Source organism: Dipteris shenzhenensis, chromosome 17, assembly GCF_047967505.1.
Source record: "Dipteris shenzhenensis isolate YYH24624 ecotype China chromosome 17, Dip_SZ_1.0, whole genome shotgun sequence".
In the NCBI taxonomy this organism is placed as follows: domain Eukaryota; kingdom Viridiplantae; phylum Streptophyta; class Polypodiopsida; order Gleicheniales; family Dipteridaceae; genus Dipteris; species Dipteris shenzhenensis.
The window spans coordinates 34,383,903-34,403,132 of NC_141612.1; the positions used below are offsets into that span (position 1 = coordinate 34,383,903).

The 19,230-nt window shown below is 42.4% G+C and overlaps 1 protein-coding gene across 2 annotated transcripts in view; it reads left to right on the top strand.

The window, feature by feature from the left end:
* The window catches only part of LOC147892025 (myosin-9-like), a 72,709-nt gene that overhangs the window by 37,875 nt on the left and 15,604 nt on the right, over positions 1 to 19,230 (top strand). For both annotated transcript variants that reach the window (XR_015542408.1, XM_087387912.1), the window contains exons 17-23: positions 1,243 to 1,374; positions 1,510 to 1,619; positions 1,749 to 1,809; positions 2,042 to 2,219; positions 2,514 to 2,719; positions 3,105 to 3,224; positions 12,874 to 12,972. Coding sequence is in view for 1 of the 2 variants with exons in the window: in XM_087387912.1 (XP_087244038.1) it covers positions 1,243 to 1,374; positions 1,510 to 1,619; positions 1,749 to 1,809; positions 2,042 to 2,219; positions 2,514 to 2,719; positions 3,105 to 3,224; positions 12,874 to 12,972 (906 nt within the window). In the remaining variant the exon portion in view is untranslated. The remainder of the gene's footprint in view (positions 1 to 1,242; positions 1,375 to 1,509; positions 1,620 to 1,748; positions 1,810 to 2,041; positions 2,220 to 2,513; positions 2,720 to 3,104; positions 3,225 to 12,873; positions 12,973 to 19,230) is intronic.

The following is a 19,230-nucleotide window of genomic DNA, read 5'->3' on the forward strand; positions in this document are numbered from 1 at the left end:
TTGCCAAGAAAGAGAGCCTAAGAGCTCACGTATATTCATTCACGTTTTGGGATTTGTAGACACAGCTTCCACGTTGAACTATGTACTCGGAATTCTCTTTGCAAGTAATAAAATCCTTTGGGGGGGTCCAACCCGATTGTTGTCTTGGGCCCTAGGACTGTGTAGAGAGAGAGAGAGAGAGAGAGAGAGAGAGAGAGAGAGAGAGAGAGAATGAGAGTGTAGTGAAAAGAGTGTCTGCTGCTGTTACGTGACGCTTTCCATGAAGAAATGTAGCACGGAGCTGTTCGTAGAGAAATAGGCGCTTTTTTCTCTGGAAAATGCCCTTGCTATGCAATGGAGTGATGGTTTTGATCTTGTGGTGACTACCATGAGGTTAAAAATTGTAGTGTCTGTTTGGTTCTCTCCCCTTGCTTTTTTGCTGCTATCACCGCTGCTCATTGGATTCTATGTAAGTGGCGATTGCTGAAGAGCGATTCATTCGTGTATAGTTTGAGGCTTAGGGTTAAAGTTTATTTAATTAGATAGGAAGCCATTTCTGCAAGATGGATTCATCTACGTATATTGTGAGACTTATGTAAGAAATCCTAGATTTACTATATTTAGAACTGTGCTAAGGAACAGAAAAGAGACTGAGATAGCAGAGAGCAAAGGAATAACTGTATTGCTTGAATGTCTGTAGGGTGGATGTGATTGTCATCCATACAATTTGGCCTCTCTTATATAGAGAGTGAAGAGTCACACATGAAAAGGTGTGTACTCCAAAGGGTATGTGCATGAAGAGGTGTGTACCCCTTGTGAAGGGTGTGACCCTTGATGAGAGGGTACATTACAATAGGAATGTCTCTTCATTAGAATGCCTCTTGTGAAGGGTTGTGCCTCATTAGGAAGTGTCCCGTCGAAAGGGCAAGAGTTGTGCCTCTTAGGAAGTGTCCCGTCGAAAGGGCATACCCTTCCACAAGTGTCCATTCATCAAACCATCCATAAGTCTAGAAAGAGAAAAGGAATACGTCACAGATCGTGACAACTTAGGATTAAAGTTTTGTTTGCTCTTACCCTCTATTCATTCTGAAAGGACCGAAAAGGCTTATATAGTCTGTTTTGGTATTTGAAGCCTAAATTTGGGATATAGGGGCTGAAGCTGTATGCATAGAAGGTGGAGGGGTACAATGAAAGTGTGAAGACGCATGTGATGTGAAATAAATGCAAGACCAACCATGGTACTAATGGTTTTCTGTTTTTCAGCAACAATTGCAAGCACTCATGGAGACGCTGAACTCAACACAGCCCCACTATATTCGCTGTGTGAAGCCAAATCCCTACAATAAACCAGGTCGCTTTGAGAACTCGAATGTGCTGCAGCAACTGCGTTGTGGAGTATGGGCCAACCCCTTTTTAATGGTTTATGTTGCCTTCAAAGCATGGGCTGCATTAGGAGGGATGTCTTCTGGAATGTCAACCTTATAGTTACTTAGTCAAGTATGTTCAAGGAAATGCCTCTGTTTTCTTCAGGGTGTACTTGAAGCTGTGCGTATTAGTTGTGCTGGCTACCCAACCCGGCGGACTTTTGATGAGTTTATTGATCGGTTTGGCCTGCTGTTTCCTGATGTTCTTGAAGGAAGGTAAAGTTTTTCACTCTTTATAGTGGATTAGTGGGTAATGGATTAGTTATCATGACTACTGTTGGCCAGCATGGTGAGATGTTTCTAGCTAGTGCAGTCATGATTTTGTGTTGATTATTCTTCATGCAGCTATGATGAAAGGGCAGCTACCGAACAGCTTCTGAAGAATATGAAACTGAGCAATTATCAGGTATATGTCACATCTATCACAGGGAGTTTGGGAAATCATCAGTCATGCATTATGTTGCTGCATCATATTTTCTTAGTTCTGTAGCAAGTTGCCGCATTTGGATAACAGGCATGCATGCTTTTATTGTATCCTATCTTCTGTAAGAAGTTTCTGCATTTGCCTTGACAAGCATTTAATTTTGGGACTCTGATGAATAATGGTCTATGGACTTTCATTGGTTCATTGTAATCAGATAGGGAAAACAAAGGCTTTTCTTAGAGCTGGTCAGATGGCTGAGCTAGATACTCGGCGATCAGAAGTGCTAGGGAATGCTGCAAAAAAGATTCAACGAAGAGTGCGCACCTTCCTTGCACAGAGGGAACTCAATGCTTTGCGCAAGGCTACTATTTCTGTGCAGGCTCGGTGGCGAGGTAAAATCTCTCTTGACTAGAGCTGGCACAGCCTGCTTGTAAGGGATCACATTGTAAGGTGTTTTTTTTTTTTTTTTTTCCAAAGATAATGTAGCCGTTTTAGTCCTTTGAGAATGTTGAAGACCAGAAATACATCAGGCTCTGAACTTGATAAGAAGCAACACTGCATTGGCACTTTTGTTTGTATTTTGTGAAACCATTGCTTGCAATTTTTCCTGTTGGTACGTTTATCATCATTGGTTGTAGATGTTGCTAATGAAGTAAGTAGTGCTTCTGAGATCGTCTGAACTGCAGGCAAGCTTGCTCGAAGGCAATATGCAAACCTGAAGAGGGAAGCAGCAGCAATTCGAATTCAGAAACATATACGCAGATGGCAAGCTCAAAAAGCTTATAAGAAGGTGCGGGCAGCTGCAATTGTCATCCAGGCAGGTTTTCGCGGAATGCATGCTCGAAAGGAATTTAGGTTCAGACGACAAACACGGGCTGCTATCAAAATTCAGGTTATCTTCATCCTTACAACTTTGAGGGAATGAGAACCAAGATAAAGTCTTTTTCTGGAGTTTGTACAATGTATGTTGCACACCTGTGGTAGGATTGTGGAGTGCTTCAATTTCTTTTGGAGAGAGTCTGAAAGGAAGCGTCGGTCCTTTGTCTTGATACTTTTTCTTTCATAGAATCCAACAAAGCTATTATGTGAAGATCTCTTCATTCCCTTCCACAGGAAAATTAGTCATGTTTACCATATTACATTCTAGATTCTCTTTGTGCCCGTATAGAAAATGTTCTTGCACTTGATTTTGATGTATCATGTCTTTTAGTTTTGGAGAAATTATGTCTGTATTCAATCCTAAGGGTTGCCACCATACATTGATGCTTGTGATGCAGACAAGATGGCGAGGGCACAAAGCTCGCTCTGATTACCACAAGCTGCAGAAGGCAGCACTCACCTTCCAATGCGTGTGGCGGGGAAGACTTGCAAGGAAAGAGCTTAAAAAACTCAAAATGGTGAAATTCAGATTTCCCTTCTACTTGTTTCAGAGATGCATTCTTCTAGGTTTGATGAGGCCTTGCTTGCAATTTCTGATATGAATTCTCTTGTGGTAATTTGATGTGCTAGCTTATTTTTGCAATGCCTGTATTTGAAACTTTTAAATAGCCTTCCTTTTGGTGTCATAGTTTATGAGGAATTGCTATTTGGTTTAAGACTGTATTTTGAGGAAATAAGGCTCTCCCTGAAAAAGATCTCAAGTTGTGAATGAGCACTTTTAGCCTTGGAAATATGCTGTTTTAAGGGAAGAGTCCTTGGCTTCCGAGAGAAGCTTTTGAATCTTCAAATGCATCTGATTCAGATGTTTAAATGTGTTAAGTTCTGAAGTTAGAGGCCTTCTTGCAGTAGCTGTTCAGTTCTTTTAGCAATGTGATGATGGAAATCTTATGTGCCCCATGCTTTATCCCAACTTGGCAATGATAGTGATATTTCTCATTCCTTTTCTTTCCAAAAACATGTTACTTGTGTAGGTTGTCAGTGAGAGCATCATGACTGTTTTTAATCTGTTTCTCACCTTTTGTATTAGCTGCTGCAATTGCTGAGTATGTCCCTCACATGTGGAGAAAAGATAGCACTCATCATGTGCACACAAATGTCTGATAACCAAAGTGCTTAAATTTTTATGTATGTGACCTGCATCTACTTTTTCCTCCTGATGTATGACTAGGGATGTCTCATTGTATAGATAGTACAGGCTATGTATTGTGGATTCTATGGCTTAGATGCCGTAACCTTCTTCATACGCCAGCGTCAAATTCCTGCTCTCAATTCACTCTTTCAAACTCTCTCGCATTCCCTCACTCTGCAAACAGCTAGGGCCCAGGACAACATGTTAGGCTGGACCCCCCCCAAGGTATTTTATTACTTGAGAGAAAAACTTAGTACAAGAATTCAGCGGGAAGCTGCTCATACAAAATTCCAAACGTGAATGAAATTACATGAGCTCTTAGGCTCTCTTTCTTGGCAACAAGGCACTTCAAATTCTACATTACTTTCCTAATTACATGCCACTAAGGGCAACTCTGGAGTCTTTGCAACAATTAATTAAAGCACACCACCATGGCACCCATTAATTGTTAGCGCTTTGCATGCAAATAATACACTGTGGACTAATTCTAGTCATGGTGGGCGTCCCCACTGAACACACGTGCATACATAACAAATATATAAATATATTTATTCTCTGGTTGACTGGAGTCAACGCTCTTGATTATAATTAAAGGGCTTTGACCAAAGGGTCGAGGCGCCTTAATTATAGTCAAGTCTCTCCAACCGAAGTTGGCACAACTCTCCAACCGAAGTTGGCACAGCTTGGTTAACTACAGTTAACCTTCTTCGTATAAACCAAGTCTTCCTGACCAAAATCAGGCTTACTAGACTGAAGTATCTTTGACCGTAGTCAATTCTTTGACCAATAGAAAAACTCTTTTGACCATAATTAACCCATATTAATTATGATCAAATAAATTGTCAACTGTACTTTGACTTAGGATATTTACATTTGGTGACATCCCCTCGGCTTCTATTCAATTGACCTCAATTGAAAAGCTTCCTTGTAAACATCCAAAAGCTGTGGATGATCGAACAACATGTCTTCATCCATCCACTTGGCATCCAATTCCGTATATTTCTTGAATTTTACGAGGTACTTGTAAAATTTCTTGTCCTGAGGGCCTTTGCGTACAGTATGGTACACGATCTGCTCTGGCTGAAGGACCTCCTCCAGCTCATCCACTTCTGGTTGATCCTCTGATATTGCCTCTGTAGGCTCTAGCCCTTGAAATTTCTTTAGAAGACTCACATGGAATGCATCGTGAATCCTCCAATGCTCTCGCAATTCTAACCGGTATACAACCTCATTTATTCTTTCTGTAACCCTAAAAGGGCTATAGTACCTGGGAGATAACTTTGCATACACTTTCTGTTTGCCTTTGAACTTGTGGAGCTTAGCTTTCTCGAACTTTAAAAGTACCCAATCCCCTTCCTTGAGATCCAACCATCTCCTATGCTTATCTGCAGCTCTTTTATGCTTCTCCTGAGACCTTTCAATTGCTGTCTGGACTTGGTTGTAAGCTGTCTACAGGTCTCTCACAAACTGATCAGCTGCAAATATTTCGTCCTTGGTCCTCAGGATAGGTGGCAAAATCACCTTCCCATAGATGACCTCAAAGGGGGCTTTTCCTATAGAGCTGTGTTCTGTATTTTTGTAAGCAAGCACTACGAAAGGTAGGTACTTTCCCCAGTATGAACCTTGGTCACCCACATAGCATTTCAGCATATCCAATGCTGTAGAATTTGCTACTTCGCTTTGACCATTTGTCTGGGGATGGAAAGAAGAAGAAAAATTCAAATTCCTCCCCCTATTTTCAAATAAAGCTCTCTAGAATAGACTGGTCATTCTGGGATCTCGATCACTGACAATGGACTTAGGCATATCAGGGTGCTTAAAGATCTGTGCCATGAAAAGCATAGCCATATGATCTGCGTTTATGGTTTTGCGAACCGGAATGAAATGAGCTTGCTTGGTGAATCTATCAATGATAGTCCAAATCCCATCATTCCTTGATTGTGATCTTGGCAAATCCAAAATGAAGTTGATTGTAATACTTTCCCACGGTGCCTGAGGCACGGGAAGAGGCATAAGTAGGCCAGGTGCCTTCTGTCTATCATTCTTCACTTTCTGACACATAAGGCATTCAATAACAAACTGATGTATATCTTTCCGTATCCCTACCTTTCTAGTGCTAGAGTTGTTGCTGTAATTCCTCTATGTCCAGCATAGGGGGGTGCATGGCATTCTTCCAAAAACTTTTTCCTCATCTCTTGGGTGATGCAAAGGCAGTCGTCTTTCATGAAATACCTATCTTTCAGGGAAAAGTGACTCATGGACTGCCCCTCTTGCACTTGCTGTAATATGTCATCAAAATCTGCATTATTAGCATATTGCTCCCTCATGCCTTCTAGGTCATGATAATAAGCAATGGTCACATTGTTGACCTGGGGTCTTTGGGACAAGGCATCTACCACTCTGTTCGGAATTCCTGGAGTATGGACAATCTGAAAATGATACATTGACAGCATATTTGCCCATTTCATATGCTTCTTGGAGAGTTTTGTTTGAGTTAGAAAATATCTCAGACTTTGGTGATCTGTTTCAACAGTAAAATTTGCACCCAAAAGATAATGCTTCCATGTGTTCATAGCATGAATTACAGCCAACAATTCTTTTTCATAGATTTCCAGATATCTCTCAGCATCACGCAATCTTCGGCTCTCGTATGCTACTACATGTGCATTCTGATGTAATGCAGTCCCAACACACTCTTCACGGGCATCGCAATCAACATCAAAAGGTTGATAAAGATCCGGGACTACAAGAATAGGCTCTGTAGTCAACTTCTCCTTGAGTGTATTGAATGCTTTCTTTTGTGACATTCCCCATGTGAAGGCTGCATTTTTCTTAGTAAGGTCATGTAGTGGAGCTGCGATACCAGCAAAATGCCTGATGAATCTCCTGTAATAGGAGCAGAGTCCCAAAAAACTACGGACCTCATGCACAGTTTTCAGTTCAAGCCATTCTTGGATGGCTCGGATCTTTGCAGGATCCATCTGTATCCCAGTCTTGGATATTATGTGCCCCAGATAATGGATATTTTCCAAAAAGAATTCACTTTTCTTGCTATTGGCAAAAAGCTGATGATTTCGAAGTTCTTGAAACACCAAAGCAAGATGTTCCCTGTGCTCTTTTTCTATCTTTGAAAAGACTAGGATATCATCAAAGAAGGTACCCGTGAAGTGCCTGTACTTTCGGAAGATGCGATCCATCATTCTATTGAATGTGGCTGGAGCATTTGTCAACCCAAAAGGCATCACTAAGTATTTATACAACCCAAATGTAGTAAGCTGTCTTATGCACATCTTGTGGTTGTATTCTGACTTGATGATAACCACTCTTCAAGTATTTCTTGCTGAAAACTGTTGCTCCTCTGAGCTGGTCAAGCACATCATCTATGCATGGTATCGGGAATCTATTTTTGATGGTCCATCTTATTTAATGCATGGTAATCAATGCACATTCGAAAAGAACCATCTTTCTTCTGTACTAAAAGTACTTGTGAGCAAAAAGGAGACGAGTTGGGCTGAATCAACCCTTTGGACTGCAAGTCTTGCACCTGAGCCATAATCTCCTCTCTCTGAGTCGCATTGACTCTATAAGGTGGTCTATTTGGTGGCTCACTACTAGGCATTAACTCTATCTGATCATCCTTTGGTCTCTCTGGGGGTAACTCCCCTGGCAAAGCATCTGAAAAACAATCTTTAAAGTACAAGAAACTGAATTTTATATCTGTATGCATCATTCATTTCAGCATGCATATCATTTTCTTTTTCTTTTACAAAAACCATGTACGGGGAAATTGCTGACTTTATTGCTTTACCACATGTAACATCAGATACAAGGGGAATAGTTTCCCCTTTATTCTTGGCAACTAAATGCTGGTTTTTTCCCCTATGGATAAAACTTAGCACCCTCTCAGGGTATTCTATCGTAACTAACTTTCGATGGAACCACGCTGTACCAAGTACAACATCATGCTCCTTGAGAGGAGAAATTAAGAAGTCCTCCTGATCTACATAGCTCTGCACATGGACACGAAGCTTTCCAATCAAAGGAGTAACATGCATTGTATTTCCCTGGAACATTTGATCAGGATCAAGAGCTCTGCCTAGCTCTTCAGTTTTAATCCCTAACCTCAGGGCTAAATCTTCATATATGAAATTGTCTGTAGACCCTGGATCAAATAGGATTAATGCTTGCTGATCTCTTATCTTTCCCCATGATAGCAAAAGCTCTTTTTCCTTTGGGTCTGAGGTACTACCCAAAACATCTGGGACTGCTTCCACCATTGGCCTCGGTGGTACTTGTGGCTTTTTCTGCTCCTTAGAACCCGAAGGCTTCTCAGGACACTGGGCTGCCATATGCCCCTCTTTCCCACATCTAAAGCATTTCCCATCTTTGCGGAATTCAGCTATCTTTTGAGGAGTGAATGGGGATTTGCCTTTATATGACTTTGAAAGCTGAGTACCCCTCGGCTTCTAAGACTGAAACCCTTTCTTTTCAACCTTGGGATACTCTTTCTTTTTTGATTTTGCAAAATCCGTTTTCTTCCTTTCAGTACCTCTTGCATGAAAGGATAGCACCGTGGATGGATCTTGTAACGTCAAGAGACTAGCTACTACTGAAGCTGAATGCATAATGTCTTGAATGTTCTTTGCTCCCAAAGCACTCACCACTGCCTGAATTTTTGGACTGAGACCTGCTCTGTACTTTCTCATTTGGGTTCTTTTGGAGATCTTTTTGAAAGGTGCACTTGCAAATAAGCATCCCAAAACTATTGGTTGTACACATCCATTGTATCTCCTGCATGCATATGCAAACTGTCCCAATCTTGAAGAACATCATCTCTAAACTGTGTAGGCATGAATTGTTGGTAGAAGGTTTTCTTGAAGCCCTTCCACCTCTTTGGGGCTGACCCATCTGTGGTCTGTGCACTCCACCATGCACTAGCTGTCGCTGTCAAGTGCAAACTGACCATTCTCAACTTGGAGGATTCTGAAAACTTTTATGTACCGAATGCAGGATCAAAGTGCCCGATGAACTACAATGCTTTGTCTATATGACCATATTGCCCATTATAGGTCATAAACTTGACAGATTTACCTCCATCTTTGAATTCCTTGGTCTCTTTGGAAGACTTGCTCTTCCTAGACTTCTTGTGTTTCCTTCTTTTCCTGGATGGTTTATCTGATAAAGAAGTTACCGATGTTGAGCTCGAGGTAGATGGTGAAGGTCTTGGAGATCATAAGCTGCATTAGGCATAGTTTCTGCTTGAAATAAATGCTGGGCTCTTGGATCCCTTCTGAGATTTTCCATCTCCTGCATACGAATGCGTACCATTTGCTCAAATTCTTGCTGAGTTTGCTGCACACTTCTCTGTCTTGGATGTGCATCCCTATCTTGTGAATCCCACTGGATAGGTGATTGAGCCATTCTCCTACAACTTGTCTAAGATCTGCAAGTTTCTCACACACACTGTGTATGCAATTGATGCACGCTGCCTTTGCTTTTCAAAGAGAAGACTGGTTCTGGTCTGGTTAGTTTGCAACTGGATTGGTCACAGTCTGGTTACGGTGACTAGACTAGTCTGGTTGGGTCAACTAATTGGACCTCTAACCAGTCCACTAACCAAGGTTAGGTTAGATAAACCCATGGCCTGCCACATCAGCCACCTGTCTGCCACGTGTCAGTGCCACATCAGCATCTGACCTGGCTGCCACATATACTGCCACGTTAGCACCCCTGAAGGCCTGCATGCCACATCAGCATCTGAATTGTACACTGCCACGTCAGCCACAGGTGGTGCCACGTGTAAGCGCCACATCAGCTGTGGTGTCCTTAGTGCCACGTCAGCCTAAGGTTTCAAACCTTAGCTGGCTGGCTGGTGCCATTCGTCGTGGGAACCTTCTACGTCGCTGTGTGAAGTCCGTCTGTCAGCCTTCCCGATCCGGCGACATCTCCAGACACTCGTTGAATTGCGACGGTCAAAGTTTTACTTGCTCTACATGCCTGAGCCCACGCTCCCTTTTGCCTCATGGCCTATGCTGCCTCCTTGCGACGCCAAAGCAAGCCTTTACGGCTAACCAAGCATAATCCAGTACTCTGGACAGAAGCACTGATGAGGCGCGTAGAGTTTTCCAAGGTTGACCTTCAGATTATTTGTCTCCTAGAAAGTTTGAAGTGGGTCCAAATGTTATTGGAGACCTTAGTGGAGGAGAGTAAGCCTGCGCCGTTTGCATATAGGACACTCTGAACCTGGATCCAAATAGTAGTGAGCCTGCTTTTGCCTCCCATCAATGTACAACAAAGATAGGACAAGGTACGATAACAAGCTGCTATGGGCTGAAGCAAAGGGCTCGCTAAGGCCCTTGCTAATGCTATGCTATGCGCTGAGAGAGAGAGAGAGAGAGAGACAGAGAGAGAGAGAGAGAGAGAGAGAGAGAAGAAGAAGAAGAAGAAGAATGTATTATCGTCCTCCGGGGATCGAGAAACTGACCCATGGGACCCATAAGCACAACAATACAAGTGTCTCCTTCCTTTTGTGGAAGGGAATAAGAGAACAACTATTCTGAGACAGATTGTGTGATACAATATTCACGATATTTGAGAGTCTTGGCAATAAAATTACCCAGAGTGGCTAGATGGGTATGTGAAAGTAGGGTGTTGTGCTCCTCGGTAATATTGTTAAAGTCCTTCCTTATATGGGCATATTGTGGGCATGTAAGGAGGACATGTGCCTCTGTCTCTACTTGTCCTTGGTCACACAACTTACAAAATATTTGTTCCCTAGAGACATTCCCCCAAGCTCCTTTCTCTACCTCCAGAGTGTGTGATCGGGTACGGATGAGTGCAATGCTTCTCCTTGCATTTGCAGGTATGGGCATAGTTATGTATTTGTGTGCATTTTCTTTTTCCTGAGAGTAAGTGTCCCAATAGATGGGATTGATATGTGTACAGTATATATATATATATATATAGAGAGAGAGAGAGAGAGAAGAAGAAGAAGAAGAAGAAGAATATATTATCGTCCTCTGAAGACCAAAACCGGCCTATGGGACCTGGGCAATACAGAGAGAGAGAGAGAGAGAGAGAGAGAGAGAGAGAGAGAGAGAGAGAGAGATGTGTATTAACGTCTTCGGGAGGCTTTAGGGCCTATGAGACAAGGTACAGTCAGAAAAAGTAACTTATACAAGCCACTATGGATTGAGGGAAAGGGCTGACGAGGGCCCTTGCTGAGTGCTATATTGAGAAACTCAAAAACTCAAAACTTGTACTCAAAACACAAAAACTCAAAACTCCTGATATGAAAAGAGATGTGATCAAGTGTCATCTATGATCTTGGTGTGATGGCAGCTCTCCGGTGGGATGCAAAGATATCGTGTATCTCCCTCGGTCGGGTTGTCTTTCGCTCAGGCAACTCATCTCACTCTCTTAGGTTGTCTCACTGTTGTGGTGTGGGGTGTCTTCCTCGTGATCTCTATATATAGGGAGCCATATCGAGAGTGACACCTCGACTCTGGCAGTCCCCTTTGAGTAGAGGTGGGATGGGATGGGCCGCCATCATGTGTGCTGTGGTCAACTTCTGCATCGTACGTGGTCTCTGTCTCTTTGGCTTCACAACTGGTGTCGTCTCTTCCTTCTGATCCACTCTACCTCTCATGTGGCATTGTCACCTCCTATTGTCTGATTATGTTTATGATTATGATTCTGTTAGCATAGATTAGTACTTAGCAAGGGTCCTAACGTACCCTTTGCTTCAGCCCACTGAGGCTTGTATGAGTTCGCTTTTCTGTGTGCTTTCTCCCATAGGCCTGCGAGGTCTCCCATGGACATTAATATATCTTTCTTTCTTTCTTTCTTTCTCAGTAGGGTCTCTCTGTATAGCTGCATCTCGATTAGATAGAGACCAATGCATTCTTGGTCATGAATGTGGATCAGCCGAGAGAGTGGCCCAAAGTTGTGCCCCTCTTTGAAGAGACAATGTTATCGTCCACGGATCTCATAATAGACTAGGCAAGCACATAGGAAATGCTCCTCTCTCTCCATCTCCTCCAGTGTGCATAATTTGCATATCCGTTGCTCTCTAGGTGGGCCTGTGGCTGTCCCTTCCTTGATCCTCAACTATTGTGACGAGACTTGCATTTGTCCAATGGCAATCCTCATTGCATGCGAGACTCGTCTGTCATCCAAGTACTGGTCCATAATCAGCAAGCAGTGATCCCTCACCTCGTGGGCGACCAATGAAGGTCATGATCTCATCAATGTAGAGCCCAAAGAGTGTCGGTGAGAGGGGCATCCTTGCTTCACTCTGATCGTGCCCTCAATCCAATTTGACAGGCCTTTAGTAGCATGTCCTCTCTCTCTGAGTGCCTCATATAGACTCATTCATGTGTGCATCTCTTGAAGTTTCCTAATCATGTGGGATCGTGGGATTGTGTCAAAGGCCTTTTGAAAGTCTACAAAGCAAGCGCAGACTTTCGGGGATCTCAATATGTATGCAAATTAACTGTGAAAATAATTTTTGAAAAATTGACGCAAAGCTTTGTACAGCTGTGATTCATGTTGTCTAAATAGCCTCAGGTAGAACTCTGTTGTAGTCTAGCATGCAACCATGGTAGTCTAAACTTCTGTTGTACTAGACAGAGGTAGATCTACAAATTCGCACTACAAGCCTGACAAACCTCCAATCTTATCATTGTACTTTTGATTCTGTGTAAATAGGATTTTGGAGTGCACTATGCTTCTGTTTGAAAATTTTTCTGAAAAATGTGAGATTTGGGCTTCAAGTACTTTTCATGTTATACGTAGGGGTAGAATACACCAGGCATCGTTTCTTCAAGCTCAGAATTGATTGGCCTGTTGTGCAATACATTGTTTTCCTTCTGTATATGAAAATCTTCCGTAAGGTGCATGGCGTGTGTTGCTAAGTTTTGTTTGGCATTTTAAATGCGGCTATACTTACTGAGATTACACAATGCAACTTTTGGCAGGCTGCCAAGGAGACAGGTGCTCTACAAGAAGCAAAGACAAAGCTGGAGAAGCGTTGCGAGGAACTCACTTGGCGTCTGCAACTAGAGAAGCGAATGAGAGTGGGTTTTCTTTACAATTAGAGGAATGGTTGAAAATAGAACTGTAGAGAACATTGTTGTAAGTGACGTCCTGTATGCATATTGATGGTTTTGTCAAGAATCCTCATCTCCATTTTCTCTCATTTTCTGCTTTCTGTTGTATGGTTGAAAGCAGCTTTGAAAAGGACCATCAATGAATGCTTCAATAGAAGCGTTAACAGAAAGCATAAAATACACAACAGCTAATTGATTGCATAATTTCCTCTGGCTCTCTTTAGAGTTCTGTCCATATTGCCAACCCCTCTTCTGTCTGAAAATTAAAAATTTTCCTCGTCCTTTGCTTTTGCTTTTCTTCAATAGCTCATCTGTTCAATTTAGCTGAATTAAAGTAGTAAGGCTAGTTTTATAACAGATGGGTAGCACACTTCAGATAGAGAGAAAGTACACACATGTACAGACATCAGTATGAGATATAGATGTGTACATCCAAGTACAAAATCCTAACAAATCTATACCAACACCTTCAGCAAACATCCACTGAGGTAGGCACCAAAATCAGTCACTGTTTCCTGATCCCTCTGCTGTAGACTCCTCCTAGATCACCACTGTCTCCGTCAGACTTCATGGCTGCTCTAGGTAGAGCACTGTTCTCTGTTGACAGATGCTTCCTATGCAGCTCCTTATGCTCTCCTACAGGCTGTAGTGTTTGCACCTAGGTCTGCTCTGGAGCTGCTCAATATCTGCTCCAACTTGAACTAGTTCCTGACCTCTTTGCTGCCCTGGAGTGCAGCCTAAGATCAGTGTCACAAGAAACGTTTCGTCTGTTTCGCCGTTTCGTTGTGTTGACAGGTTGGGTTTGGTTTCGTGTTTTCAGATGAAACAGATAGGTTTCGAAATGATACTTAATATATTCAAGAATAGTGGCAAATAAGATTTGTTAACTCAAGTTTAGAGTGAGCAAAAGAGGAATATAAGTCAAGATACCTAAAAAGGAGATTTAAAACACCAACACATTCTTCAAATTTATTTCAAGTTTCCTAATCTTAATTCTCAAGTTTCAACTTCAGGTAAATCAATCTTTATGGATTGAAAAGCATATGGATTCTAGAATCTAGATATATGAGCATTGAATCATTTAAAAAACGGGGAAAAACTGTTAAAAAGAATATTTCAGGATTTGGTTGAAACACTGTTTCATGCAGAGAGTTTCGTCCTGTTTCGAAACGTTTCCTGACAAAACGTTTCGTTGCGTTTCGACAGGACGAAACATGTTTTCCTGTGACTATGCCTAAGATGTGGTCTCTGGGAATACCTGATCCATGTAATGGGGCTGGATGGCCCCAGAAATACCCGACTGTTAGAGCAGACTGGCCTTCCCGTCTGCCACCTACCGCGACCTGTCCCTCTGCTGATTACAGACTGGTCTTTGCCGACATGTGTGTTGTCTTATAAAGCCTGCCCCTTTCAGCACTTGTTGGCTACTCCTGCTGCCCATGTGGCAGCCCTTGCTCCTCCTGCAGTTGTCCCAGATCTTCCATGGACCTGCTTGTCCACTGACCTGCTTCAGGTTCTCCTGCTGTACCCCTTTTGTACCAGCTCATGTACCTTCTTTCTTGCTTCCGACTGCTGCAGCTTTTTGCCCACATGCTAGCCATTGCTTATGGGTGGCCCATTTAGCTGCCCCAAATCAACCTAAGATCATGTGGAAGCCACCTTGCTGCCCACATGGCAGCCTCAGTCCCCCTACAAATGCGTCTACCCTTATACATCCTGAGGGATCAAGCCCCTGAGCTCTCCTCATTTGGGGGCTTATAGGGGGGCATTGATCTTGTATTGCCAACACATATAAGGGTTACCATCCCTTGAGAATGTAGAAAGTGTTACCTCCATGGCTGTTCCATGCCTGCACCAGTCCCTGTTTGTGTGGTGAGGTAATAGAGGTTGAATCTAGCATAAGGATTTGTTTGTTATTGGCACACAGGAAAGATTTCCAAGAGGTTGATACCAGCACAAAAGTGGAAGAAAATAGTGAAAGGTGAGAGAAACCAAAGACAGGTTGTAGAGAGTTGCATGGTAAACTTAGATTTAAGACAGCCTCATATAGCTCCAAGAATAGGTAACTCCTGCAGGAGTCATTAGGGCCACCATAGCATCATACTATGCCTAATAGCAGGCACATGCGAATGCCCATATCACTTGGCTCACATATGGCTTACTGGCGAAAAGTGTTTTGAACTGCAGATAAGGCACCGAAAAGATGTAATCTCAATAGTCCAGCAACAAGACGACCTGAAGTGATCTCCTAGAGCACAGCTACCTCATCTCAAACCAAAGCAGTTGCATCTGGTTCTTACAAGAGTGTACTCAACTCTATAGATGTAAATCGATGCGTTGCATCCTGCCATTATAGGGCTACAAGAGAATGGCGATAATATGAGCCTAAGAGTTGACACCTGTGTGAATACCCACATCACTTGGCTCACACATTGGTTTACCAGACCAAGGTGTTCTGAACTGCCGGGAAGATGTTATCTCGATAGTCCAACAGCAAGACAACCTGAAGTGACCTCCTAGAACACAGATATGTCATCTCAAACCAAAGAAGTTGCATCTGGTTCTTACAAGAGTGTGCTTGATTCTCTATGTGAATCCTTGGAAGCATGCTCCCAATTGTAATTTAAGGTTACTCACCAGCTAGGCAGATCTCTATCTATTCCTCTTAAGAAAAAGTGGTGTGGGTCCCTCTTGGTATGGAAGTTATCATCCACACTGAGAAAGAAAAGACTTGTCGGCTGTTTGATATTGGACCTTAGATTTCTGTGTCAGTTTCTTGATATTTACAGCTAGGCCAGAATGCCAATTTGTAACAAAAAGTAACAGACATCCTGCTAGGTCCTCCGTTTGTTGCTAAGTTCATAAGTCTCATGATTTTCTCTTTCGTATAACTCCTCAGGCTCAATCAAATTAAGTACCTCTATGAAAAAAGCTTGCATATTCTTTGTCAAAACGTTAGTGATGCAGCAGGCCAGCTCAATAATCCTTTGTATATTGAGACCAAGCTAATTTAAACAAAATTGAGTTTTTTGTGCAGTCGAACTCGTCTTCCATTATTAAGTAACCCATACCGCATGTTGCATGCTTGAGCAAAGATTGGGATATTCTCGATCGTCCAGCCAGCGTTTCTCTAATATTCATTACACCTAATCCAGGATTACCAGTTTTGAGTTTCATACAGTAGCACACCGAGAGACCTTCAATCACTGATATGTTTAGATCTCTTTTCACAGCTATTGGTGCCAAATATGCAGCCTTGAAGCTTCACAATGGCCGATGGAAAGATCGTGAGGGCCTATGCATTGAGGTCATTGCATATGGGATGAATACTGTGGCCCCGATCTTAGCAAATCTTTTTAACGAAACGGTTTGCACTGGGTCCCTCACACTTGGACCCTTAAGACTATCGCTCCCATTCATAAGGTAGGACATGCCATGTCCACGATCAAGGCTGCACCAATTAGCTCATTGTCTCTGGTTCTTTTACTCTTGTAGACCCTTTGGTGTTTCAAAGAATTTTAATAAACTCTCTCTCTCTCTCTCTCTCTCTCTCTCTCTCTCTCTCTCGGTCCAGCCCCCTCCCTCCCGCCACCATCGCGATCTGCTGCAGCCCGTTCGCACTAGCGCCAGTTCCAAAATAGGCTTCAATGCTTGATTACACGTTTCAGCATAATGCATAGTCAGCCTATCGGGCTTGGATCATTTGTATATTGTTAATGTGCACCAATATGATGCATTTACTTGCCACTTGGTTGGACTATGAGTATCCACATTCGGATCATTCTCCACTTTGGTTGACATTGTCTTTTCATGAGATGCAAAATGACAGGCTGCCAATCAAAGGCTTCTCATTGTAACTAACAGTTATTTACAGCATGAGGCGGTCTCTAATGCCATTGCATTGTTTGGGCACAAAGTTAGATACATGTTGAATATGCATGGTTTGCATTTGTCACTCAAATGTAATATGCAATTTGTGAATATGGGAAGAATTGCATGCATCATCTCAGGGAGGATGTTACCAAGGTTAAAACAATTTCTCAGGCTTTGATAGAAATCAATTACTTGAGAGATTTATCTCCTACCGAGGGTGCTCATCTATGTCGGCTAGACATCTTTTACAATGTAATGATCAGAGGAAAATTGAAAAATGGGAGCAAAGAGCGTTTTAGATAAGGACTACTCTTCTAAGAAAAGCTTGCACCATAAAAGACAATGTGAAAATATATGATGGGTTAAGGAAGCTAAAGGTCATTGGGCCACTTTAGGGGCACAGTCAGCCTAGGCTTGCATGCTAAAGCCTGTAGCTGAAAACCCGTAAGGCTTGCAATTGTGCTCCATCCATCACTACATCGGTTAAAGTAAATCATGAAGCCTAATCACCTCTAATCACTCATTACCATGCATTTTGGGGCTGTGGCTATTAATAGTTCAGCAGTTTTGCCAGTGGCTATAGCTTCACTACCAAGTGGGTTTACTCAAGGGAAGGTTTTCCCCACCTCTCCCAACATTCCTTGGTGCAGACACTCACACCTGCTCCCCCATCCAGGATGGTGACAACTTTTTGGTTCTGGTAGGTTTTGGGAAGAGCTGCATTGTTATCATCACCTTCAAAGTATCAACCTAACTTATTAATGGGGACCTTGGGTAGGTTTCAGCTTTCCTCTTGTGGTTGGTCGATTTCGGGGTTGGTAGGACCTTGGGGCAAGAATTTCCCATTCATCTAGTTTGAGAGGTCTCACCAGAGGGTGGGATTCCCTCTTACAATGATGTGATTGGAATCTTAACCTCTATGGAGAGGAAGGCCCCTAACACGGCACTACCGCATGGCTCCTGAGAGGTCTCCCTACCTACCGATAGCAGATTCAGGATACTATAGATGTATCCTTCTTCTCTTAGGTTTTATAGCACTGGTCCTCTTGGAACATTCGTTGTATCAAGTCTGGAGCCTCTGATTTACTGGAGCTAGATCATGTGGCATTAAATGAACTCATAGCTATCAAATCAAAGGTCAACCCACTAGGCCAATTTATTTGGGCATGTTGATTTCCCATCTCTTGATGTATTGTCGTCACGCCAGGAGATTCTTCGGCATATATGCCCAAAGGCCTTGTAGATTGCGGCACTCTTCATAGAGAGAGAGTTAAGAGATGCAAACTCAACAAATGCTAGCCAATTGGAAAAAAGGGTTGGTCAAACTATTTCCTAATAAAATTCTATGTGAATCTTTTGCTGATTGGAGGCCTATTACACTTGCCAGTCATCTACAAGCTTGTTGCTAAGATGGAGGTCAACTGTATCAAAGGTTTTCTGCATGATAGGATGCATCCTGTCTAGTATGGGTTCATTCCTTGTAGACATATTGCAGATAATATTAATAATTCTTATTTTGGGATAGAATATGCAAAGTACACATAGCAAGATGTTCTCTTGTTAGAATCGAATATTGGCAAAGCCTTTGACATTGTGCAATGGGATACTGTCTTGCAGGCTATGCAATTACTGGGGTTTGGGGAAAAACGCAGCTCATCATTTATTGGTTGTATCATGATGCTAAAGCTGTTAGCATTCTGTGCACAAATCAGATTGACGATTGGACTCTCCATCATTTAGTATGTCAACAATGCCATCTCAGTGCATTGTTATATGCAATAGCTACTCATCCCATGCTTCTTTCCATGGATCACCTTGTGCTACGGATAATTTGCATGGATTAGAGATGCATGTAGGAAGGACCATGATCGCACAAGCATATGCGGATGATTCTTTCTTCACTCCCAAGAACATAGAGAGGGATCCGTCTCAGCTCATACATGCTTTATCATTGTATGGTTTGGCAGCTGGTATGGAGGTGATTTTTTTAAAATCTAAGCCACCATCACTCCTTGAAAAAGAATCACATTGCATTTTATGGCATTAGAAGATTGTTTCATCTTCGCAACTTGTGCGTCATCTTGTTTATCCTTTAGCGCCGACAGTTACTCATTGCCAGCAAATGGGTTGGGTCCTTACCAAGCTAAAAAAGAAGTTGGAATATTGGAAATTAGCCACTTGGCCTTTACATGTTCGATTCCGGATAGTCTAGTCCATTTTGGTTGCATATATACAGTTCTTTTTTCTCTTGATGGCAAGTTATCACTGTTTCTTGTCTACTATCTTGGAGGCATTTTGGCGGTCACAACATGGCCTAAGGGCGTGAAGTTATTCCCCTTAGAACACCTCTGT